Source organism: Eriocheir sinensis, chromosome 62 (genome assembly GCF_024679095.1).
Source record: "Eriocheir sinensis breed Jianghai 21 chromosome 62, ASM2467909v1, whole genome shotgun sequence".
NCBI classification, from domain to species: Eukaryota; Metazoa; Arthropoda; class Malacostraca; order Decapoda; family Varunidae; genus Eriocheir; species Eriocheir sinensis.
Genome location: NC_066570.1, coordinates 250,434 through 277,735, shown reverse-complemented (window position 1 = coordinate 277,735; position 27,302 = coordinate 250,434). Strand labels below are relative to the sequence as shown.

Sequence of the window (27,302 nt, the reverse complement as noted above, 5' to 3'; positions counted from 1 at the left end):
AATTTTCTGGTTTTCCCTTTTTTTCGTCCCTTCCTTTTTTTTTTATCTTTCAGCGGAATGGCGTCAAGTTCTTGATCTCTCGTACTTTACCTCAATACTCGCATCAATGTTTGACTTACTTTTCTACACTATTGGCACACTCGAATTCACTTTTTCTTTCTTTGATTCCATGTGTGTGTGTGTGTGTGTGTGTGTGTGTGTTCGCCCTTCCCGTATCACTTAAAGACACTAATATCAACTTCCTAATCTCTTATATTTTAGCTTCGTTTTCGTATATATGTTTAAATTTATATACACTATTGACACACTCTGATTAATTTTATGTGTGTGTGTGTGTGTGTGTGTGTGTGTGTGTGTGTGTGTGTGTGTGCGTGTGCGTTTGCCCTTCCCGTTTAACTTAAGCACACTGTAACGTCAAACTCTACGCGGGTCTAATTTGGCGCAGCGGGGGTTCGGGTGTTTGCATGAGCCTCGCTGTTTGCCCCGACGCTCCCGAGGCACTGCTCTCTTAGGGCCGAGGAATTTTAGCGGAGATTAACAAAGCGAGGCAAAAAAAGGCGAGCTGGTGCTGTTGGTGCCGCCCTTGACAGAGTGTGCACGGGAGGGCGTCCTTGGCTGAGTGACTTGACGAAGAAACTTTTAGCTCCTTCACGGTGCGTTCTCCTGTCTTTTGTTCCTCGGCGTAAGAAAATGGAGAAAGGTAAAGTGTGTTCTGGAGCGGGCTATGAAGTAACAACAAGGACTGACGGACTGACTGACTGACTGACTGACCGACCCATTGACTGACTGACCCATTGACTGACTGACCCAATTTACTATGATTCTTCTGACTCACTAAATGCCGAGTCACTAATCCTCATGTATCTGTGTTCCTAGACTTCCTCTGACTCACTAAGATCCTGAGTCACTAATCCTCATGTGTCTCTCTCTTCCAGGGGCGACGGAGGTGGAGTCGTCTGAAGGCGGCGGCGCAGCGGGGAAGAATGGTGGAGGTGGCGGAGGAGGAGGTGGTCAGCGAGGAGGTGGAGGCAGCAACGCGAGCAGCCAGGTGGTGCCGGTGGATGGTGCGTGCGCGGCCGTAATCCAGCACCAAGTGGCCCAGTCGGAGATCACGCAAGGCATCTCCCTCAACAACGAGTGAGTGCAGATGTGGCTTTGTTACTGACGCCCAAATAGACTGAACTTAGTAATCGTCATTGTCATCCTCGTCGTCATCATTATCATTATTATCATTATCATCAACAGCATCATTGTTATCGTATTTTGTTGATTTATTAGTAACTCAGTGCAGAACAATTGTCTTTCCTAACGTTCTCCACCTCTCTCTCTCTCTCTCTCTCTCTCTCTCTCTCTCTCTCTCTAAAATAAGTATATTCAATCTTGTACTCCCGATGTATAAAATAAAAAAAAGATAATTACGCTACTTACTGCGACTACACACACACACACACACACACACACACACACACACACCTGGAATCAACACAGGCTCTGGTATTGCATTCGGCGAGACACAAGAGGCTTCATTTCCGAGCAACCCAAGACCTGATGGAAGCCTGCAGGAACAAGCGGTGTATGAGAGAGAGAGAGAGAGAGAGAGAGAGAGAGAGAGAGAGAGAGAGAGAGAGAGAGAGAGAGAGAGAGAGAGAGAGAGAGAGAGAGAGACAGACAGACACGGACACAGAGACAGACAGAGAGAGAGTAGAGAGTGTATAGCGAGAATTCTACTACGATTCAACACTTAGTCAGAAATAAAGAAACAAAAAACGTATTACAGATGTGGAAAGCGATAAGCCAAGGACGGTTGCCAAAATCAGTACATCAACAACAATAATAACAACAACAACAACAACAACAACAACAACAACAACTAGTGGTTAATTCAATTCGCCATCAGAAAGTTCCCTCAAATACTGATCCATTTATATTTTTTATTTATTTACGAATGAGTATATTTTTTTTCGTTTATTTATTTGATTTTATTTCAATGGCCAAAAGAAAGCTCACCCCATACTGATACGGATTCATCTATATTTTTTTTTTACGAATTAGTATATTTTTGTTTTCGTTTATTTATTTTATTTTATTTCAATGGCCAAAAGAAAGCTCACCCCATACTGATACGGATTCATCTATATTTTTTTTTTTACGAATTAGTATATTTTTGTTTTCGTTTATTTATTTGATTTTATTTCAATGGCCAAAGAAAGCTCACCCCGCGTTAAGTATTACTGAGGTTGTTTGGGGCGCAGAATCGATTACGAGTATGTTTCTATGATTGATTTCCAGCACCCAAACTGTTTTTCTTTGTTATAATATGATTCGAAAATACAATGAAGAAACAAACAATCTTATCAACATTGCATAAGTTCCCCCTTAGACGCCATCGATCTCGTGTGTGTGTGTGTGTGTGTGTGTGTGTGTGTGTGTGTGTGTGTGTGTGTTTAACCCTTCTTCATATTTTTATCTTCATATTTATCTGGATTTTTTTTTTTCTCATCACACAAAAAAACGAACAAACACAACTTTTCCATTATGTGTGTGTTTGTGTGTGTGTGTGTGTGTATGTATGTATGTATGTATGTATGTATGTATGTATATTGCTCTAAGCTTTCAAGGAAATTTATATCCTCAGGTAGGCTTGTAAACGTGTGTGTGTGTGTGTGTGTGTGTAAGGTGATAGGACGCATCGAGTTTCACGTCACTCGAGTTCTCGTTGACATGTCGTGGAATGGCTGCTCAGCGTGACGGATCGAAGGAAATGCGAGTCCTGGACGGGTACCAATCGCGTTTTTCTATTGTTTATTTTTTTTATTATTTTTTATTCCTATCTCATTGTATATTAACTTGTGCTGTTGTTGTTGTTTTATTCTTGATAGTAATTCCATCTTATTGTATATTACGTAACTGATGCTGTTGTTGTTGTTGTTTTTATTCCTTGATAGTAATTCCATCTCATTGTCTATTACGTAACTGATGCTGTTGTTGTTGTTGTTTTTATTCCTTGATAGTAATTCCATCTCATTGTCTATTACGTAACTGGTGCTGTTGTTGTTGTTGTTTTTATTCTTGATAGTCATTCCATCTCATTGTCTATTACGTAACTGATGCTGTTGTTGTTGTTGTTGTTTTTATTCCTTGATGGTAATTCCATCTCATTGCCTATTACGTAACGGGTGCTGTTGTTGTTGTTGTTTTTATTCCTTGATAGTAATCCCATCTCATTGTCTATTACGTAACTGCTGTTGTTGTTTTCATCTTCAACAAGCTAATTATATTTTTTCTCGTTGTGTTGCTGTCCCGGAAACGTTTGGCCGTGTTAGCTGTCAACGTCACTTTAAATACAACGAAATTAACGAAACTTGTTAATCTTATCCCATTTTCTTAGGATGGGAAGGGGGCCTGCATGGAGACTTGCGCGTAAGGTAGGCGAAACAACGCGCCCACCGACGTATGCCCCCTTTGATTAATCGATTGATGTGAGAGGCTGACACGTCTGAGAGTACTTTTTTTTTACAACAAAGGAGACAGCTCAAGGGCACAAAAAAAGTAAACAATAATAAAAAAAAAAAAAAAGCCCGCTACTCGCTGCTCACAAAAAGAATCCAAAGAGGTGGCCGAAAGAGAGGTCAATTTCGGGAGGAGAGGTGTCCAGATACCCTTCTCTTGCACAACAGGGACGATTTCCATCATGCACACGAAGACTCCGAACACAAAAGCATCAGAAAACAGGCGATAGTTACGCAAGGCACCTCAGGAGACCGGAAGAGTTCAGACGAGAGACAACTTGCACGTCGCTGCTCCCAAGATCAGGTTATTCTCAGTCTTGTTTTTGTTAAGTCTTGCAAGTTCGCTTTGTTACAGACGCTTCCTGAATGGTGTGTGTGTGTGTGTGTGTGTGTGTGTGTGTCCTCCTCTTCGCCAGGTATACTCGCTCACCTCCCACCTGAACACACACACACACACACACACACACACACACACACACACACACACACACAAGAGGCTTCACGACATCTTTAAAATGTACCTCGACCGTAAGGGGGGAGAGAGGGGGTAGGAGGGGGAAGGGGGCAGCGGGGATTGACTCATCTCGATATTATAATCAATACACGACAGGTAGAACAAAAAAAAAAAAAGAGTAAACGTTAAAAAGAAAAATCCTCCTCCTGGTATAATAATTATGTGGTATTAAATTCATTAGAAGTTTAGTTTAGTTTGTGATGAAAAGGAAAAAACGAGAATTAGTAAAAAGTTGAAGGACACACACACACACACACACACACACACACACACACACACACACACACACACACACACACACACACACACCATGATCCTGTTAAGCTTATATTACACCACAACACTAAAAAAAAGTAGCAATAATAAACTAACAAACAAACAAAATAAATGATCGGATATAGAAATCAATACACTGCTGAACATAGTAATTAAAATCATTGTGCTTAGGAGAGAAAGTTGATTAAGTGAATGTTTCCCCCCCGAGGTAGATTAATATATATGATAAGGTAAAAATCTGACCAGCGAGGTAGGACGTGGATGCGAACAGGGGACGAAAAATGGGCTTGTGCCGTGGCCGTTAAAAAGTAGATTCGGCGCGCCAGGAAGAAAAGTTTGCGTGCGGAAAATTAATCAAAATATATATTCGTCCAGCTCTGCGCCGCGGGGACAACCTCACGAGTGGATTGGAGCTGGATTTTCACAACCATCCGAAACTAGAGTGAAATAACGACTCGAAAATTGTTTAGCTCGAAAATAGAATAAAAATAAGTAGGTCAGTGATTGAGGAAATATTCTAATGATGAACAGAATTAAAGGGATAGAAAGAAAATATAATAATAATAAAAAGAAGAAGAGAAGAAGAAGAAGAAGAAGAAGAAGGATGATGGTGATGATAGTAATGATAATAATAATAATAATAATAATAATAATAATAATAATAATAATAATAATAATAATAATAATAATAATAATTACGACGTATTTAGAGAATGTCAGAATGAAAGGTAGAACGCGGATGGACAAGAGAGAGAGAGAGAGAGAGAGAGAGAGAGAGAGAGAGAGAGAGAGAGAGAGAGAGAGAGAGAGAGAGAGAGAGAGAGAGAGAGAGAGAGAGAGAGAGAGAGAGAGAGAGAGAGAGAGAGAGAGAGAGACGGCATTGACTCAGCAAACAAAGGGCGATGGAAGCACGAGGCAAAATTAGGTAAATGGAAGCCCCAAAAAAAGCTAATTAAAAAGGAAATGAAGGTAATTAAAACGCACGGCGAGATGCGCGGAACGAGGCGACGACGAGGAGGGAAAACAAAGAAATGGAAAATAAAGGAAAAAAAATAAGAGGGAGATGGAAAATGAGAAAGAAGCAGAACAAAATAAAAATGAAAGTAGAAGGGGTAGATAGAAAAGAGGAAAGGAGAAAACAAACGATAGAAATTAAAAGAAGAGTTAGATAGATAAGGGAAAAGGAGAAGAAGAACAAGAAGAAGGACAAGACGAAAGAAAGAAAGAAAAAAGAATGAGATAAACAGGTAATTGATTGGTAAAAAAGACTTAAAAGAAGAAGAAGGAAAAAAAGGATGATGGTGATGATAGTAATGATAAGAAGAAGAAGAAGAAGAAGAAGAAGAAGAAGAAGAACAACAACAACAACAGAGATAAAGATAGAAGAGCGAGATGAACAAAAATGGAAAAGAAGCAAAACAAAGAAGAAAAATAAAAAAGAGAACCGAGATAGAAAAGAGTAAAGGAGAAAAACAGATAATACAAATAAATATAGGTAGATGAGGTAGTTAGAAAAGGAGAAAGGAGAAAAAAAGAATAACACAAATATAGAAAAGAATAGGAAGGCAGAAAAAGGGGAAGGATTTAAACTTGACAAATAAATGGACATAAAAATTAGGAAAGAAAACAATGAAAATATAAAAGGAAAGTTACATAGAAAAGGAGAATGGAATAAAACAGATAATTCAAATAAAAAAAAAAATAGCAATAGAAAATGGGAAGGGATTCAAAAGTGTACAAATAAAAATGGAAATGCCAGATAGGAAATGGGAAAGGATTCAAAGTGTACAAATAGAAATGGAAGTGCCAGATAGAAAATGGAAAGGATTCTAAGTGTACAAATAGAAATGGAAGTGCCAGATAGAAAATGGAAAGGATTCTAAGTGTACAAATAGAAATGGAAGTGCCAGATAGAAAATGGGAAAGGATTCTAAGTGTACAAAAAAAAATGGAAATGCCAGATAGGAAATGGGAAAGGATTCTAAGTGTACAAATAGAAATGGAAGTGCCAGATAGGAAATGGGAAAGGATTCTAAGTGTACAAATAGAAATGGAAGTGCCAGATAGGAAATGGGAAAGGATTCAAACTGTACAGATAAAAATGGAAGTGCCAGATAGGAAATGGGAAAGGATTCAAACTGTACAGATAAAAATGGAAATGCCAGATAGGAAATGGGAAAGGATTCAAACTGTACTAATAACGATGGAAATGTTAGATTGAAAATGGGAAAGATCTAAATATCCGTAAAGACCAGAAGAGAAAAATAATTATACAAAGAAGAAGAATGAAATAAAAAGTGAAAGATAATTAACTTTGCAAAAAGATGAACAAGACATATGAAGAAATTAACCTTCCTGTAAAACGAGAAATTACTTTAGAATATATAATGACTGAGGGGTGAAAAATATTAAGCGACAAAATGTATTCAGATCACAAAAAAGCTATTGAATTCAGATTACGAAAAAGAACAAAAGTATGAAAAGAAATGAAAACACGGAGAGAAACATTGATAACGGACACAGTATTATAACAAAAAGGAGAAGTAGACCTTATAAAGAGAAAAATACGAGATAATTCATTAAAAGAAAAAATCATGCAATACAAACTTAGGAACAAAATGCTTTCATATTAAAAAAAAATGATAAAAATAAACCACGAAGAAGCCAAATAATAAAAAGAGAAAATTGTAAATAAAAAAAGGCGAACATGACATTTAATAATACAAGAGAGAAAGAAATTACTGAATGAGGAATATATTAAGCCTGAAAAAAAGTAAATGAAAACTAGACATTTAATTAAACAAAGATTACAAGACAGAATTCGTTGCAAAGGGAAAAAAAAATCTGGCTCGTACAAAGTTAGGAACATGTATGCTGACTACAATGAGAGAGAGAGAGAGAGAGAGAGAGAGAGAGAGAGAGAGAGAGAGAGAGAGAGAGACAGAGAGAAGAGAGAGAAGAGAGAAAAAAAAGAAAAGAAGAAGACGAGGAAAAAGACTAAATTAGGAGGGAAATAATTAAATGAAGAGGAAAAAGAAAATTGAAGAGGAAAAGTATGAGAGAGAGAGAGAGAGAGAGAGAGAGAGAGAGAGAGAGAGAGAGAGAGAGAGAGAGAGAGAGAGAGAGAGAGAGAGAGAGAGAGAGAGAGAGGAGAGAGAGAGAAGAGAAGACAAGAACAATGAAGTTGTACAAGAGGAACTTTTTCTCTCCAAGCGAAGGAGGAAATGCATTACCGAGACGAGAGAGAGAGAGAGAGAGAGAGAGAGAGAGAGAGAGAGAGAGAGAGAGAGAATTAACTTCTTTTTTTTTTCGTGCTGTTATGAGGGGAAAAAGAAAAAAAACAAGAGGAGGAGAAGGAGAAGGAGGAGGAAGAGAAGACGAAGAAAGGGACGAAAAAGAAGGAAGAAAAGGAAAATAAGAGAGAGAGAGAGAGAGAGAGAGAGAGAGAGAGAGAGAGAGAGAGAGAGAGAGAGAGAGAGAGAGAGAGAGAGAGAGAGAGAAACGGCGCACTGAAAAGAAACAAACAAACAAACAAACAAAGCAACAAACAAGCAAAACAACAAACAAAGGCGTCACTGCAAAGCTTCCTCCCTCGTAATAAACAAACAGTAAGTGCAAACATCCATCTCGGCATCAAAAACAAACAAATAAACAAAAGCAAACAAACAAACAAAGGCCTCTCTACACTAAGCTCCCTCCTTCGTAACAAACAAACAAACAGGCCTCACTACACTAAGCTCCCTCCTTCGTAACAAACAAACAAACAGGGCTCACTACACTAAGCTCCCTCCTTCGTAACAAACAAACAAACAAACAGGTAATTTAGAACCAAACCTCCAACTCGGCCTTAGTAATATGTGCAAACAACCGATTGTGTATTAGAAAACAAGCGAATCTAAGCAAGCAAACTGCCGGCTCTTGATTGAACAGAACGGACAAGCGATTCGATGCAAACACTCGACATGGTATCTAATTGTCATTTGAACCCATACAAACAAACTCCTGCCTCGTATTAAGTAAACAAGTTAGGCCATGCAAACAACACACCCTAACCTAACCTAACAAGCACATGCAAAAAAATGCCTGCCTTACCCTATAGCCGATACACACACACACACACACACACACACACACACACACACACACACACGTAAAAAATAAAAAATAAATCCCATACAAGCACACAGTAATATACACGCTCCCACCTCCCTACACACACACACACACACACACACACACACACACACACACACACACACACACAAGTAAAAAAATAAAACTTACCTAACAAGCACACAGTAATATACACGCTCCCTCCCCCACCCACCCACCCACACACACACACACTTAGACAAGGTAACACTCAAAAGAAACTCCTTAACCTAACCTCACCTTTCCCCTCCCGCAGGTACGAGGTGATCCCCTTCTCTCACTTCACCTGGTCCCGCGTCTACCCCTCGGAGCTGGGCCTCGGGAAGCGGGTGGTGGAAAAGCCGATTGGTTTTAAGAGGCGAGACATCCTGGCCGCCCTCACCGCCGCCCTCGACCACCTCAACACCCCCGTGCCCGCCAGGTGAGGGAAGGGGGTCGAAGGAGAGGGATGAGAGGAGATGAAGCGATGTGAAGGAAGGGATGAGAGGGGGAAGGCGGGAAAGTGACGGGCGGGGAGAGAGGAAAGGCGTGAAGAAAGTGTTATTAAGGGACGGAAAGGCTAGGAAAGGGATGGAGATGTGACGGGAGGGAAGGGAAAGTGTTTATAAGGGACGGGAGGGAGGAAAGGGAAGACGTTGGGTAAGGGACGGGAGAGGAGGAGGAAATGGAAAGGTAGGAAGGGGGAGGGGAAGCGAAGGGACAGGAGGGAGAAAATGGAAAAGGTTGGTAAGAGACGGGAAGAGGAAAAGTGACGGGAGGGAAGGGGGGAAGGGTAGGGACGGGAGGGGGAAGCGAAGGGACAGGAGGGAGGAAATGGAAAGGGTTGGTAAGGGACGGGAAGGGTAGGAATGGGAAGGAGAAGCGAAGTGGAGGGAAGGGAGAAAGGGTAAGGGTTGGTAAGGGACGGGAAGGGTAGGAATGGGAAGGAGAAGCGAAGTGGAGGGAAGGGAGAAAGGGTTTGGTAAGAAAATGGAAAGGTAGGAACGGGGAAGGGGTAAGGGAGGAAAGGGAAGGGGTTGGTAAGGGACGGGGAGGGAAGGGAAAGGGAAGAAGGGGTTGGCTGCTCTTCAGATTTTAAGAGTGGAATGTTGTTTTTATGGTGGTGTGGATGTGGGAAAGGTATGTAGCAGTAGTGGTGGTGGTGGAAGTAGTAGTAGTAGTAGTAGTAGTAGTAGTAGTAAATAGGTGTTTTGTTGCAATACTTAATGGGTACGCAGGTAGATTTAGACAGGTAGAGAAACACCGAGGCAGGGAAGAAAACAAACTGACAGGTAGATGGATGTAGACAGATAGATAGATTTTCAGGGAGGATGGGGAGGCAAACTAACAACTAGGTAGATTTAGATAGACAGATAGCTAGATAGATAGAAAGACGTAGATATTGCCTAAGAAGGAGGAAGGCGGAATGACGGAGCGATTATACCTTCACTGTCTTGCCGTCCTTCACTGTGGTTTCCGGCCTCCCTTAATTCAAGCGGTGCGTTGTGTATCACCATGGAGGCGTGCGAACCTACCAGGGGAAGGAAGAGAAGGAGGAGGGGGAAAAGTGGATACATGGAAAGACAGGCAACAGTAAGGCTATTAGCTCATTACGAGGTTGCCCGCTCTGGTCATATAATCTACTCGACAGTCCCTTGGTGCCGCGGAGCATTCCAAAACACCTCGGGACGTGTGTTCAGTCTAGCCCTATTGCAACGAAGTAACGGTCTATGCGATTTTTTAAGTTTATGGTTTCCGCACTTACTACTTCTAGAGGGAGGTTGTTCCAGTGTCGAATGACTCGGGATGAAAAGAAACCCTTGCCAGAGTCTATTGCATCGCCTCGATTGAATTGGTAGACCGTTGTTTCTAGATGGTTTGTAACTCATAAAATTTGGAGTGATCGACGTTACTGAACTTCTGGTACTGTAGCAATGCGGGTTCCCCAGTAACAAGCCACGGGCGGTGTTAGATCCATGGGCGAAGTGGAGACGGATGGGGGAGGGGGGGGGGGGTCAGACTTCGCTTTTTTTTTGCGATACAGAAGTAAATAAAAAAAGAGGAATAAATAAAGATATATGACTTTTGCAACACTATAAAGACAAGGAGGACAAGGAGATGAAATGCTGGTACTGTAACACCCGTATCATAATCCCCTCGTAAGCGTCTACTTTTCCAGCGCGTAAAGAGGTTGAGTCGCTCGAGTCGTTCTTCATGCGGCGGGACCCTCAAGGTTGGGATCATTTTCGTCGATGTTCTTCCCGTAATTAGGGGACCAAAACTGCACTGCATGTTCACGGTGATCTTACCATCGAGTTATTTATTTATTTATTTATTTTACAACAAAGGAGACAGCTCAAGGGCACAAAAAGAAAGGAAACAACAATATGAAAAAAGCCCGCTACTCGCTGCTCCTATAAAAAGATTCAAAAGACTATAAAGATAACATTGCCTCCAGCGTCTTACACTTTAAGCTCCTTGCCATGAACTCGTGCATACCATTGGCTTTGTTCGGAGGAGGAGGAGGAGGAGGACAAGGAGGAAACATTAAAGAAGAAAAAAAGAAAACACAGACACACAAATTCGATGAGCAACCACAAGAACAAGAACACTAACAACACACAGCAACACGCCAGCCTCACGCCCTCCCTCCCGCCCAGCCTCACGCCCTCCCTCCCGCCCAGCCTCACGCCCTTCCTCCCGGCCCAGCCTCACGCCCTCCCTCCCGCCCAGCCTCACGCCCTCCCTCCCGCCCCAGCCTCACGCCCTTCCTCCCGGCCCAGCCTCGTGCCCCTGAGTGCCCCGAGGCTGGTCCGGGTTCTTCACACATCGCTCAGGCGGGAAGGTCGTTGGCGAGGCGGGCGGCAGAGGTTCACAGGCTCACCGTAACGGGACTCAGATTAGAAGAAGCGTGACGATCAGTTTATACACACCCTTACGTGCCCTTGAGCGAGTGAAATCAATAAAGTCCTCCTATTTAAAGTTATTCATGGTTCAAAATAGGTAGTCGACAGGGTGGGTTCCTTTCTTTACGCATTGGAGGGGTGAAGCGTTCCTATTCCTATTTTTCTTTTTTATTTACTTCTTTATCGTACAAGAAGCGTAGTCTGACCCCCCCATCCGTCTCCACTTCCCCCATGGATATAACACCGCCCGTGGCTTGTTACTGGGGAACCCGCAATGCTCAATCACGCATCCACGTCTCCCCCCATCCCTCCTCCCACCTCACCCCACCCCCCACCCCCCCTCCCACCATGTCCCCCCCGCAGACGATGTACGAACAGACCAAGACAAAATAAGAGAAAATAATCAAATATACGCAGCACTACGCCATAAAGGGTCAGTGGTGTAACATTGACCTTAAAAACAACATGAATCTTAAATAATAATAATAATAATAATAATAATAATAATAATAATAATAATAATAATAATAATAATAATAATCAACGTGCCCGGGTGTCAGTACAGGGAAGAGGAAAATTACTGTTTACGAGAGATGAGGAAATAATTTTTTTTTTTTTTTTTTTTTTTTTTTTTTTTTTGCCGTGTGTGTATGTGTGTGTGTGTGTGTGTGTGTGTGTGTGTGTGGAGGACTGTATCGTATGTCCACGTCTCAAAGAACATTAATGGTTTTTTTTAATGATTTTACCACTACTACTACTACTACTACTACTACTACTACTACTACTACTACTACTTCTACTACTTCTACTACTACTACTACTACTACTACTACTACTACCAGCTGTACCCCTTTTACCCCCCACCCCCCACTCTTCACCCTGTCCCCTCAACCCTCACCTGCCTTAACCCACACTCTAAACATCCCCCACCCCGCACAAGGGAGAGACTTAACGCCAGGTATTCGGCCTTCCCACCCCCTTGCCCTAATCGACTTGAAGGTGACTTGTATGCGCGCGGTATAGGTGGTGATGATGGTGGTGAGAGGGTGGGTGGGTGGGTGGTGTTGTTGTCTTGCCCTTCCGTTCACCCCTTCACTCTCTCGCCGTGACCACACCTCCCTCAGTCTGATCTCCCTTGTCGCCTCTTATGTAAACCCTATAGTGAAGTGCTTTGTCCCCTTCCTGTGTTGTTCCTTTCTCTCCCTCTCCTTTGTTCTGCCGTCTCCACCTTCCTGCTTCCCTTTTTCACATTTCTCTTTCATTTTTTGCTTCATTGTTTCTTTCCTTCCTTCCTCTCTCCATCTCCTCGTCTTTCTTCCACTTTTCTCTCTCCTTTACCTCCTCTTCCTTTTTTTTCTCTTCTTCAATGCTTCTTACTTTTCCTCGTTTCTCTCCCTTTCCTCTGCCTCCTCCTCCTCCTCTGCTTTTCATCCCTCCTTCTCTTGTCTGTCTCTTTCTCCTTTCTCTCCCCTCTTCTGTCTCTTCTTCCGCCTTCTCTGCCTCCTCCCTTCTTTTTTTTTTACTCTTTCTTCTCTCCCTCCATCCTCCTCATTTGTCACTTTCCTCTTCGTCTTCCTTCTCCTCTAACTCCTTCATCCTCTCATTCACCTCCTTCTCCTCCTCCACCAAATCCCTCTCATCCTTCACCTCTCTCTTATCTACCCTTTTCCTCTCCTCCACCTCCTCCTCCACCAAACCATCTCCTGCTTCACTTCCCTCTTCTCCACCCTCTACCCCTCCACCGCTCCCTCACTCCACACGGTAAACAGAAGCCCAGTCGCTGCTTCGCCTGGAAACCTCAATCACTCTCAGCAAAGCCTTGATACGCGTCCTCTCCTCCTTGAAGTTTGTCTCTGGTGTGAGTGAACCCGTCAGGAAGTTTAAGAGCGTAAAGAGTCTGCAGGAGGCTGGTATAGGTGTACACAGGGCAGCTCCTGTGAACCTAACCCCACCTACTCTCACTATCCATGAATTCTGTCCTTCAGTTTCTGCCTCTCTCTCCTTGTCTTTATAGCGTTGCATAGGTTATTTATTTATCTATTTCTTTAACTTGTTTTTTTATTTGTTTATGTATCGTAAAGGGCACAAAAAAAGGAAACAATAATAAAAAAAAGCCCGCTGCTCGCTGCTCCTAAAAAGAATCCAAGGAGGTGGCCAAAAGAGCGGTCAATTTCGAGAGGAATGACTCACAACATGACTGCCAGGCCTGTTCCACTCATCCACCGCTCTATTGGTGAACCAGATCTTGCCTATGTCCTCGTTGAATCTGCATTTATCCAACTTAAACTCATTGCTACGTGTCCTACCAGGCTTTTTATTACCACCAAAACCTTATTAACTCGCCCCTCCTTAAAGCCCTTCATCGATCAAGTCTCCGCGCACCCTTCACCTCTCTAGACAATGCAGTTTTAAATTCTAAGGTTGGGATTATGAGACACCTTCGCTTCTCACATCAGCTATTTCTAGAGGTCAAAGAGGGGGTCAGTCGGGTTCTAATGAGTGTTTCTTCAGTTTCACGGTACAGAAGAAGGGTCAAACTACCACCAGGGGCATACAACTACTCTAGGAAATGCCCACAACTCCTACGAAAGCCTTGTCAAATATAAGTTTTCTTAGGTTCATGGTACAGAAGAAGGGTCAAACTACCACCAGGGGCATACAACTACTCTAGGAAATGCCCACAACTCCTACGAAAGCCTTGTCAAATATAAGTTTTCTTAGGTTCATGTTACAGAAGAAGGGTCACACTACCACCAGGGGCATACAACTACTCTAGGAAATGCCCACAACTCCTACGAAAGCCTTGTCAAATATAAGTTTTCTTAGGTTCATGTTACAGAAGAAGGGTCAAACTACCACCAGGGGCATACAACTACTCTAGGAAATGCCCACAACTCCTACGAAAGCCTTGTCAAATATAAGTTTTCTTAGGTTCATGTTACAGAAGAAGGGTCACACTACCACCAGGGGCATACAACTACTCAAGGAAATGCCCACAACTCCTACGAAAGCCTTGTCAAATATGTGTTCTTGGGCGCCGAAATCTCTTAAAATACGACCCTGGCAAGTTGAATTTACTCAACTATACTGCTGTTAAAGTTGATCTACGCGTTGTTGTTGTTGTTGTTCTTGTATAGTTGTTCAGCCTTGGGGTTATACAATGTTACATACAACACCGCTTCCTGGAGGCATTCAACACACACACAAACACACACACTCGACTCACAAGGAAAATAGATAAAGAAAAAGTAATAATTAAACAGAAGATATCATGCGGGCGTCCCTGAGATTAGCCCGTCTGTCTGTTTATCTGTCTGGGCTTCCACGCCGGGTGTTGTGTACCTATAATTATTCAACTTTTTTTTTTCTTTTTTTCTCTCCGGCCAAGTCAAGCGGTGTGCTTTTGGTGGGTATTAAGGCAAAAGTTCACCTGCTCTGCCGCATAGAGATTCATGTTGGTAATTCCTTCCTTGTTTTCTCACATAATACCGTTGCGTTGTGGATTATACTCTCTCTCTCTCTCTCTCTCTCTCTCTCTCTCTCTCTCTCTCTCTCTCTCTCTCTCTCTCTCTCTCTCTCTCTCTCTCTCTCTCTCTCTCTCTCTCTCTCTCTCTCTTCACCTCTTCCCTTTCCTCTTTGCCCTCTTTATTTCCCTCCATTCCTTCTTCCATTCCCCTTTCTATTCTCTCCACCTCAGCTCACCCCGTCTCTCTCCTCCTCCTCCTCTTCCTCCTCATCCTCTTAACACCAAAACTATCCTCTTGTATTGCTCTTGCTGGTCCTGAATGGGCCGCCTTCAGAGGAGAATCGGATCCCCTCCAGAGCCTATACAGAGAGGTTCCGCGTACCCAGACACTCGCCTTGTGTTGAGTGTCGCTGTGGAGGCTTCATTATGGCTTCGGGAGGGCTGCATTTTCCCTCCGCCTTCGCTATCAATTAAAACGAATGTGGAGTGCAGGAACGGGGCGAACACACACACACACACACACACACACACACACACACACACACACACACACACACACACACACACACACACACACGTAAGAGGCTGATAGATGAAAGACTTGTTATGATTTGCCTCTCATGTCACGTTGCCTGGTTGTTAGGAAAGTCTTCGGGGATTTCACACCAACTTTGACTGACTCGCGTGGGAAGGCGTGTCTGTAGCCGTTCCTTTCCTCCTCTCCATCCCCTCCCGCTCTCCCCTCTGTGATCGCCGTGGGAATCAGAGGTCATAGGGAGCGAAAAGGATAGGCTTTCTCTCCTTCGGTGAACTATTGATTCAAAACCTCTTCAGCCGCAGAACACTCACAGACCTTACAGAGGACTTACCAACGACGCGAAATCACAGACAGTAACACCAGACAAACCACAGACACTAACCATAGATATAAACCATAAACTAAAGCCAGAGACAGCATAACCACAGACATACACCACATATATAAACCACAGACAGTACCTAAGCGGGCGTAACTATGGACACAACAAGTCTTTAACACCCTACAAACCAACCCTCCACAGACCTTATCAGAAAGCAAGACCCTCACCAAAGGTCACTCACGAGTTCCTCAGACCCTCACCGCAGGCCCTCCATCACCCCTAGTCACGAGAAACACTGGTCAGACGAGCCTCACTTACAAGACGTATGAGCTATCGCACGCCTCTTAAAGACTCCCCTTGACTCTCCTAATGGCCTTTGACGCTCTTTAGATCCGTCTTTGTCTCAACCTCTTTATTTGTTCCTTCTACGTTCGTGTAACTGCTGTTTATTGGGGTTTTATTGGGGGTTTTATAGTTTTCCTTTCCGTTATCGGGTAGGGAAGCATGCAAGGTCGTGTCTCTCTCTCCCTCTCCCTCTCTCTCTCTTTCTTCCCTGTCCGTGTATATTGTGTCTGCGTGGTTTTGGCGGTCGTTTTGCATCTTAGTTTGTCGTTCTGATCACTCTTAGGTGTTGTTTGTTGACCTTTCGACAACGCTGGGGCGAAAAGTATACAAGTAAGAGAGGTGCGGGGATATGGTAGAGAGGTTTTAGTAGAGACCTTAGTGGTGATGGTGGCGTAGTGATAATAATAGTGATGATAGTGATTAGAGAGGTGTTAGTAGAGGTGTTAGTGGTGATGGTGACAGTGATAAAAATGGTGACAGTAGATAAGAGAGGTTTTAGTAGAGACCAACTATTTCTAAAGGTCAAAGAGGGAATCAATCTGTTTTTCATGAGTGTTTTTTAAGGTTCATGGCACAGAAGAAGGGTCAAACTACCTCCAGGGTCATAAAACTACCCCTGGAAAGGCCTACAGCTCCTAGGAAAGCCATGTCAAATATGTGAACTTGGGCGACGAAATGTTTTAAAATACGACCCCTAACCCCCGTCCCCCCCCCCTCCCTCGGCAGGTTCAGCGTGGACGACTTCGTGGAGGGCATGTACCGCACGGTGGCCACGAGCGGAACGCAGTACGAGCTGGTGTTCCACGACCGCCAGGCCAACCAATCCTGGCACCAGTACCGCACCGTCACCCTCATGCGGCCCTTCGCCCCGCTGACCGTGGTGACCCGAGACCCGCACTCCACGCGCCAGATGGTGAGAGAGAGAGAGAGAGAGAGAGAGAGAGAGAGAGAGAGAGAGAGTGTGTGTTTTTTTCATTATTTTCCTGATTTCGTATGACCATAATTAAACCACTCGCTAATCACCCCCTCCCTCACTGCCGCGCCTCCTTCAGATCAACATCATATAATTAAACCACTTGCTAATCACCTCCTCCCTCCCTGCCGCGCCTCCTTCAGATCAACATCATCCTGCCGCTGTCTGGCCGGATCGACACCTTCCGAGGCTTCATGGACAAGCTGGGAAGCCTTATCCTGCGCCACGACCGCCGGCTCTTCCTGACGGTGGTGTACTTCGGCCACGAGGGGCTGCAGGAGGTGCGAAACATCATCACGTCAGCCTCCAAGGAAGCCAAGTTCAGGCACATCAAGCTCCTCACCCTCAACGAGACCTTCTCCAGGGGCAAGGCGCTGCAGGTAGGGGCTGGGGGGGCTCTGTCTGTTTGTCTATCTGTCTGTCTATTTGCCTATCTATCTATCTGTATTTATATTTATCCAGGGGCAAGGCGCTGCAGGTAGGGGCTGGGGGGCTCTATCTGTTTGTCTATCTATCTATTTGCCTATCTATCTATCTGTATCTATATTTATCCAGGGGCAAGGCACTGCAGGTGGGTGGAGGGTCACTCTCTCCCTCTTCTAATATATTTGTGTATTTGTCTATCTTTATCTATCTATCTATGGTAAAAGATCTGACTGGGGATGTGTTACGAGTGGGGTCCCACAAGGTTCGGTATTAGGTCCACTTTTGTTTATTATTTATATCAATGACTTAGACACAGGAATTAGTAGTGATGTTAGTAAATTTGCAGATGATACCAAGATCGGTAGAGTAATTGAGTCGGATCAGGACGCTAGTATTCTCCAAGGTGAACTCAACAGATTATATGACTGGGCGGATAAATGGCAGATGGAGTTCAATGTAGGGAAGTGCAGTATTCTGAGTGTAAGAACAACCCTCACATAACTATTGCTTAAATGACAGGTCTTAGTGAGCTCTGATCTCCGTCCAAGGGCACAATGCATTCAAGCTAGAAATCGAGCTAATAGGGTACTGGGATTTATTTCAAGGAGCGTAAGCCTGAAAGCCCGAAGTCTTCCTCAAACTATATTTAGCATTAGTTAGACCTCATCTTGACTATGCGGTTCAGTTCTGTCACCCCTACTCTAGAATGGATATCAAAATGTTAGAATCGGTGCAGAGGAGGATGACTAAGATGATTCAGGGGTTGAGAAACTTGCCATACGAGGAAAGACTCAAACAGTTAAACTTGCATTCTCTAGAAAGGCGAAGGGTGCGTGGAGACATGATCGAGGTTTATAAATGGATGAAGGGCTTTAATAAGGGAGACATTCATAAGGTTTTGTTGGTAAGAGAACCGGTAGGACACGAAGTAACGGTTTAAACTGATAAATTCAGATTCAACAGGGACATAGGCAAAATTGGTTTACTAATAGGGTGGTGGATGAGTGGTGAGTGCCAATACAATTGTCACATTCAAAAATAGACTAGATAAATTCATGGACAGCGATATTAGGTGGGGTTAGATACACGGGAGCTTAGGGTCAAAGGAGCTGCCTCGTACAGGCCTACCGGCCCCTTGCAGACTCCTGCGTTCTTTTGTTCTTATGTTCTTATGTTTATCTGTATTTCTCCACGGGGCAAGGCGCTGGAGGTCGATGTTGGTTGCTTGCTCTATCTCTGTCTTCCCATTTATCTATCTATCTATATCTTTCTCTAACTATCTCTCTCTGTCTCTAAAGAAAAGATGGTGTGTAGAGGATGAACGAAGGGTATGTTTCCAAATATCCGTAGGTCACTTCAGTCTAAATAACTCTCTATCTTTGAAGAAAATATAGTGCTTGAAGGATGAAAGTAAAGTAAGTCTCCAAATATTCAGAGGTCAGTTTATCAGAAATGTCTGGAAGCTACTCCCTGTCACTTTCCTTCCCGTTGTTCTTCCTTTATGCTAACGCTAAGCACTATATATATCTCTTCCCTCTCGCAATTAGAATGTGAGTAAAGTGTAAGTAGATTGGTAGAGGCTTTGCACTCTATAGATACTCTCAGTGACTATCGTTTACCGCATCCAACATAACAGGCTTGAGCATTATCGTACTTAGCTAAAGAAAAGTACCTTGCTGGTCTTACTGTTACACGAAGGACGGGGCTGCGGAGGGAAGGGGTCCAGGGGCGTATTTTAAGACACCGCCGCTTCTCACAACAGCTATTTCTAAAGGTCAAAGAGGGGATCAATCTAGTTTTCATGAGTGTTTTTTAAGGTTCATGGCACAGAAGAAAGGTCACACCACCACCAGGGTCATAAAACTACCCCTGGAAAGGCCTACAGCTCCTACGAAAGCCATGTCAAATATGTGAACTTGGGCGACGAATTGTTTTAAAATACGACCCCCAGTGTATGCCGCGATGCCATTATAAGGGACGGACGGACAGGAGGTGAATTATTGGTTGCCGTGCTAGTAATATAAGTTCTGTGTATGGTGCTTACTGAAGTGTGCATGTATGCCTGTCTGTGTGCCGCTGCAGGTCGGGGCGACGCACTGGTCCAAGGGCGACGTTCTGCTGTTCATGTGTGACGTGGACGTGGTGTTCAGCACTCGCTTCCTGGAGCGATGCCGCCTCAACGCCGCGCCGGGCCGCTCCGTCTACTACCCGGTGGTGTTCTCGCTCTACAACCCCCACATGGTGTACCCACTGCAGGGCAAGGCCGTGCCGCAGGTGCGTGCACCCCCAGGCACAGGGGGGTATATATCGCGGGATGTGTATACCCGATCTCTACTGGTATGTGCCGGTCAGGTTACGTTAGGATAAGTACGGGATGAATAGAGAACCAGTGGGTAATTTTGAATGGGAATCACGATGAGGGCATTTCCCAGAACACCCCATGGATAGTTCCTGAGCTACAGTCGAGCGTCTTAACTGGGGCCACATACCCGTAGAGGGATCGGGGATACTCGGCCAGGCTGTGGGAAGGCACTGAACTCCCGCACGTCCTGTAATGTTGTTTAGACTGAGGAAAACTTGTTGTTCTCCAATGTTGAGTGTGTTTTTAGGCCGCCCACGGCGGTTGCAGGAAAGTTGGGTCCACCGTGTTACTCTGAATAACATAAGTTTCATCAACAAAAAAAATGAGCAAAGTGATGTCAGCTGCCTGTGAATGTTTGAATCTGTGCGTCGCAAACATATATAATATAAATCTAGATTGTATTATAACTTTACTCGAGAGAGAGAGTGTGAAGTGTTGGCTTTCAGTAAATGTGATTCACCATAACTAAGCTTGTCGCGTGCATTCAATATTTACTGGCTGCACTTTCCCTTCATGTGTTCCGCGGGTGACTGCTGTGTCGGCAGGAGTTGAACCATTAACGGTATAATATTGAAGAGACTCGTAGATGTCTTGCTGAGTCGTGATCTTAGACTAAGGAAAGAACGATAAAAAGAGATGGAGGAGGAGGAGGAGCACTTTTTTTAATTAAAGGCCACATACACACAGTTTTTAATCAAGGGACTTATATACAGCTTTTAATCAAGGGACATATATACAGCTCATAAACATTATCATTTTGGAGACTCGTGTGTGTCTTGCTGATTCGTGATCGTAGAGTAAAAGGAGATAAGAAGAGGCAGAGTAGGAGCTTGATGTGTTCTCCGAGTAACTTGTGTCTGGCCGGCAGGAGTTGGACCAGCTGGTGATCTCGCGCGACACGGGCTTCTGGCGGGACTTCGGCTACGGGATGACCTGCCAGTACCGCTCCGACTTCCTCAGCGTGCAGGGCTTCGACGAGGACATCATCGGCTGGGGCGGCGAGGACGTCCTGCTCTACCGCAAGTGAGGGGTGACTGTTGTTGTTGGTAATTATAGTAGTGGTGGTAGGAATAGTAGTAGTAGTAGTAGTAGCAGCAGTAATAGTAGTAGTAGTAGTAAACTCAGTGCAGCAGATAAAGCAGAAAAGCTGAGGTCACAATATGCTGGAGCCTTAGATGTGTAATAGGTTGGACATACGCATTTCGATTCGTTCCATAGTGGTTCAGTGCTTCACGCGAATTGAGCACCAATGCTATTTTTTACCCAGTGTCCATGGTATGATGTCTAACAGGATAATCTTCTAATTGATATTTCACGAGTTAAGCAGTCATTCAGGTTCAAGCTCCCGGCGCCCTACAGTCCTGGCTGATGCCCGAGAGTGTGTGCGAGTGTCAAGTCTAGAATGGACTCCTCGGTGTGTGTAGCTGTGCATATAATCCCGTGTTACTGACCCTCCCCCCGTGGCCGCAGGTACGTCAAGTCCCGCCTGTCTGTGATCCGCGCCACGGACCCGGGCATCTTCCACCTGTGGCACCCCAAGGAGTGCTCCACCTCCCTCTCCGCCGACCAGTACCGTGCCTGCATCACCTCCCGCGCCCTCAACGAGGCCTCCCACGCCCACCTCGGCCTCATCGCCTTCAAGGACGACCTGGGCAAACATCCTCTAGGCGCCGAAGCCCTGACGGGGGGCGGCAGCAACCTGGAGGAACAGCAGCTCAAGGCCGAAATGTGAAGCTCTGCAGGGGCGGGGTAGGCATAGGAACACACACACACACACACACACACTCACACACACAGTCCAGCTGCTCCAGTCAGTGCAGCAAGCAGGAGCATCTTGAGTTCAGTAGGCTCTCCACGTCTTCCAGTAAGTTTTTTTTCATTTTTTTCCCACCTGCTCGTTGCGTTAAGTTCCTGTCTCGTCACCCCCTCAGCCACACTTCCTCCACCTGTGTGTATAAGGAAACAGTCGACCTTCCAGCCTCCAAGAGTAGTTGTTTTAGTTTGGGTGCAGTTTGGCTCCTCGTTACACACACTCATATGCAATTAAGTAAAAAAGAAAAAAAATATCCACACTACATTTGTGATACGAGTACCAGTAAAAGTGTAATGCAGTAACTTATATACTTGTGTAGAAGTCCACCTCACATAAAAGTCAATTTCCAAGGCCATGATGTCACTGAAGAATAAATCAAAACTTGCTGAGTGATATTCGTGTAAAAGTTGTCCCTTAACCCAGTAGCAGCGATGGGCCAAATTTGTGGCTTTACCGTGTAGCAGCGACGGGCCAAATTTGTGGCTTTACCGTGTAGCAGCGATGGGCCAGATTTGTGGCTTTACCGTGTAGCAGCGATGGGCCAAATTTGTGGCTTTACCGTGTAGCAGCGACGGGCCAAATTTGTGGCTTTACCGTGTAGCAGCGACGGGCCAAATTTGTGGCTTTACCGTGTAGCAGCGACGGGCCAAATTTGTGGCTTTACCGTGTAGCAGCGACGGGCCAGATTTGTGCCATGATATAAACCCCCAAAATAGATGATACATAATCTGATCACAAATGGTCTGATTTATATTATGAAATGATGTGTGTGAGGGGTGATTTTTTCTCATTTTTCCCGCTTAGAGGGACCATTAAGAAACATGATCCCTGCTGCTACCGGGTTAAAGTTAATACTCCCTTAAATATACTGGTATCCCAAACTACTGGTACTTTAAACTTGCCAATCCCTTTAATACACTGGTACTACTTCAAAGTGACCAGGCCCTTAAATTTATCAATCCCTTAAATTTATTGGCACCTCAAACTTGCTGGGCCCTTAACCTTACCAGTCCCTTAAATTGAAGAATAAATCAAAATTCCCCAAAAGTACCATCCCTGTGAAAGTCGCCACCCTCAACTTCACTTTAGCAAGCCTTGACTTTTATGCGAGACTATACGGTACACACGAGAGGTTAAGTGTTGAAGTTTTATAATGCTGTCATGTTGTTTGTCAAGCGTGTGCTGTCTGTGCTGTTGCCTGTTTGTCTCGTGTGGTCATGAGTGTCCTGGACCAACACTTGCCACGTCTGGTTGTGGAGCATTGGCCAAGAAAAAGGTGTTTGCCCATGGGAGCAGCAAGGCAGTCATGTCACAGCAGGAAGTCACTAGAAATCTGAATACAGCCGATACGGATCCACATTACCCTTACACAGCTTTACTCATGAATAAAGGACATAAACCACCACTGTAAGAAAACTCGGTCGTAAAGTTTATCTGTTCACACCTAATAAGTACAGTTTCCCAAAGCATGGAGACATTTTTGATTGGTAGCTCCCAGGGACACAGAAAAGTATAGACAAATATATGCCCAGTGCAAGTATGAACACTGTTGCTGCTGCTGTTAGTACGATTATCATACTTACCGTTCATGCTAGAAGGTTACATGACAGTTGTGCATGGAGCGTCTATGGTCAGTTGTCGTACTCTAATATAAAAACCAGCCTCTTTCAAGTATAGAGAATGTCCATGTCACTTTGTATTCATGAGTAAGGCTGTAAAGACATTTTTATCCACTGTTCATATAGGTCTAAGAAACTTTGGGGGAGGGCGACATACAACTGAGGAACTTTTGCAGTGTGTCCAGCCAAATGTCTTATATCTGCTGTGATTAAGAACGTAAGTTTATATCATCATGACAAAACATAACTATTACCACCTTCTCTCCATCTGCAGTCCACACCAGTAACCTACACCTCAACACACACTCCGACACACACACAATTGATTTTATATATTAATTGGTACTACTACACTTTTTCCTCTTTCCACTTTGACTCATAATCTGCTCATAATGTAAGTGCTTTACTCTGTTAGTGGGCGAGTAGTTCCATCCATGTGTCAGCTAGTCAGGGGGTAGTAGTGGTGTGTGCTGCTGGAGGGAGCACGGCAAGAATAGGTAGTGACTGTTGGCTGGCCGGGTCCTTCCTGCCCACCGCTCTGCTGGAACTGGTCATGTTGTATCTATGCCATTGAAAGTAGCGGATCATGTACCATCTATGCTACAGTGATAGTAATTGCTTTCTTTGCCAGATCTTCAAAATTTCTAGTCTTGTAAATGTCAAATTTTGATGAGGTTTTTCATCTGGTGAAAACACAAAGTTATCAGTTGTCGGTGGTTTTCTTCTTTTTAACACAATTGAAGCATCCTGAGTTGTAATGAATTTTCTTCTTGATAATAACCTAAGAACCTTAGAAATTCAGGGCTCCTGAGATAACTTTTATTCACTAAATTTCTGACCTCTAAAAACCATTTCAGGGTTTAAAGAAATAAGATTTATGCTTTACCAATAAGACCCAGTCAGCAAAGACCCAGAGCTAAGGCCCCAGGCAGGAGCAGTGAGGTGAGCCAGGAAGGACTCTGGCCACAAAGCTGCAGCTTAGTTCTTTGACATGTCAGTTCCAAGTAGTGAGATCAAGTTGACCTGATAGTGTTAAGGCTCACTGAAAGACAAGGGCACGAGTCAAAACATTGCATGGCACACGCACCATTTCAGTGTGTGGTGCTAACCCAGCATCAGTTCCTAATGATTGGCATTAAGACCAAGACCAAGCAGACCCCACGGAGTGCACAGAGTGGGCGGCTCCTCCACGTTGTTAGAGGGGGTTCTTGTTAGCCCGCTGGACGGCAGGCCTCAAGCAGAACTGTAAGGTTGTTGTCAGATTGATGTTCTTTACTTGTTTAAGCATTGGTGGACATATATATATTTATGATGAACTTTGAGGTGTTACTAGAGTTGTTAAGAGGTAGTCAGAGGCAGCAGCGAGGGAAGGGAGACACAGGCTGTGCTTCACCAGGGAACCCTCACTCACACCAACCACTCCTCAATCATCCGCGGCTTTTTTATATCGGTGAATTCCCTTAGATGATGTTTATGTACATATTGTTGCGAGGTAATCATCAAGGAGTCAGACTTCCTTAAAACCTCTCCTTCCCTGCTGATCTTCCCATGGGGCCCCTGGACTCTCTCCCGGCCCTCCCTCCTCACCCCCAGTAGTGGCCTCCCGACAGTCCCCCGCTGTTGGTTGGTTGTGGTGATGCCTGCTGCCAAACAGTAGTCGATGTAGTGTTGGGTGAGAAGTGTCGTCTCTCTATATCAGTGTCAAGTCTCTGCGGCAGACTCGCGCACGTCGGCGAGTCCCAGTGATGGTGGTCAGAGGTCGGCTCCTCCCTGCGCCGGGGGGTGCGGAGGAGCCCCAACCCTGTGATCCAGTCTTCCTGTCTTCCATAGGCTAAATCAACATCTGTATCTTTTACAAGTTAACCTTAAGGAGTTTTCATCTTTGACGAACATGAAGCAGCAACCTTAGGCAAAACCAGTGTAGAGTAAACACTAAACTTTTTTTGTGCGCACACACACACACACACACACACACACCAGAGCACAAAGAGCTGTACAAAATTATTGCCAGACAAATGTTTGCTCCCATCCTGTGGTCAATACACGTGTCAGATCAGAGACGTCAGGGTTCAGATCTTGGTCCAATGGAACCTCTTAGGAGTTGTGTGTGTCTGTGACTCTGTAACATTGTCTGAGTTGGTGCAGTGCATTCAGTCTGTTGTGGTGGTCTATTGTCAACAGTCCTTGGTTGTTTTCTTCATTAGACTATTTCAACCCATGTCCATGTCATGACTGTTTAGTTCCTGAGCAGCACCAGCAGCCTGCAGTGTGTCCATCCCTGGCGGCTGCCTCTGTGCTCCCATTCAGGTCCACCTTGGGCCACAAGCTCCAGGGATTTGTGAGGGGATTCAGGGCTAGACTCTACTATGGATATATATATATATATATATATATATATATATATATATATATATATATATATATATATATATATATATATATATATATATATATATATATATATATATATATATATATATATATATATATATATATATATATATATATATATATCCACACAGGTAAGTGGACCTAAAATAATTATAATGTGAAGCAGAAATGTCACAGACTACATTCATGCCTCACCTCAGCTCAGATGTTTTAATTTCATCTAAAAATTCAACTGATCCTCGATGGTGTGCTCACCTTGGGGACGGTCAGAAGCACCCTTTAACAAGTTTAATTATTTTCATTGGCATTTCATTGTGTTCCTTGTTCATGCTGTAGCATAAGAGTTTAAAGGTTTACAACATGGAAAAAAATTCAAAGGATATGTTAAAAGTATTGCACACTGTGACTACACTTGCCCGGCATCAGCCCTCAACACAGCATGAGGCTGCTCTGAGTGAGGTCCCCTGGGCGGTGGAGGCTGCCAGGCTTAGGAGACTGTCACTGAATGGAGCCGCGCCCAGCAACTCAAGGCCCAAGGGGAGAACCACCCTTTAAGCCCCCACTCTACTAACAGATGGGGGTTTCAACAATAAAACCCACAACTGTGGTCCAATATAGATATATATATATATATATATATATATATATATATATATATATATATATATATATATATATATATATATATATATATATATATATATATATATATATATATATATTATTCAAAATGTGTATACTATAGTCATGTTATATATTCAATTAAGTTATTGAAAAGAATTTTGTAAATTGCTATGGTAATTTTCAGATGGACAATAATAAGTGTTTGAGTCGTAAGGACTTTTTATGTATCATGATATGCAGCCTCGTGTAGTGTGTTGTACTTTCTTACTCTGATGGAATAGACTTCTTCTCTCGTCTTAAAAACAAGACATTTTCTAGCCACCTTTCCCCGTGCCCCTCGGAGCCACAGCTCCAGTGGCCGCCACCGTCATGTGCTAACCACGTGTGTTTACCGTCATTCTTTCTCGCCCAAGCTCTCGCATCATTCATTTGTCAAATCATGATTTACTTCTCAAGAAAATAGCTTGTTGAATTCTTTCCTTGCTCATAACTTGTAAATTTATGGACACCTTTGTTTGAGTTGCTGTTACACAAATTTTTCTTTATCACAATTATTTTGTGAATTTTGATTTCTCCGTGAGAATCAATGAATCAGTACAGTGTAGTACAGTGTTGAACTGGAACACTGCTGAGGCTGAGCAAAACACCTTAGTGGTGTCAGTTCAAGTTCAATTACATAAGCATAAGGACACACTTGTGCCTTTTGAAATTTCCTTAGAATGTGAGTCGCTATCATGGGTCACAAGCATAAACATTGGACAAACAAATGCTAACTATTCATATGTGATTTGACTTGAACAAACCTGACTCACACACTGCCATAAGAACACCCTGACCATAACCCAGGGACCACCTGTACACTATTTCATTACTTGCGCCCTGAGTCTGCATCTCTCAGTACATCAGGTCTAAAAAGGAAAGTATCTTTATCAGCATGTTATAAGATGTCTCATATACTGTGGGTTGGAAACAAACCAGCAGTGTTGAGGTAAAATTTGAGTTGCACAGTTTTTCTTTTGGCCAAACAATACTCAGTAGTCACTATTAAGATTTGGATATTATACAGGAAAGCCAAACATTTGCAATG

At 43.8% G+C, this 27,302-nt stretch overlaps 1 protein-coding gene across 1 annotated transcript in view; it reads left to right on the top strand.

Annotated features, from left to right (window-relative positions):
- The window catches only part of LOC126986577 (chondroitin sulfate N-acetylgalactosaminyltransferase 2-like), a 65,518-nt gene extending 43,548 nt beyond the window's left edge, over positions 1 to 21,970 (top strand). Inside the window, 7 exon segments of the mRNA XM_050842839.1 lie at positions 936 to 1,137; positions 8,708 to 8,872; positions 16,734 to 16,920; positions 17,124 to 17,360; positions 19,489 to 19,680; positions 20,637 to 20,791; positions 21,239 to 21,970. Of these exon segments, the coding sequence (XP_050698796.1) occupies positions 936 to 1,137; positions 8,708 to 8,872; positions 16,734 to 16,920; positions 17,124 to 17,360; positions 19,489 to 19,680; positions 20,637 to 20,791; positions 21,239 to 21,500 (1,400 nt within the window). The 3' untranslated portion in view covers positions 21,501 to 21,970.
- Positions 21,971 to 27,302: the final 5,332 nt, after the last annotated feature.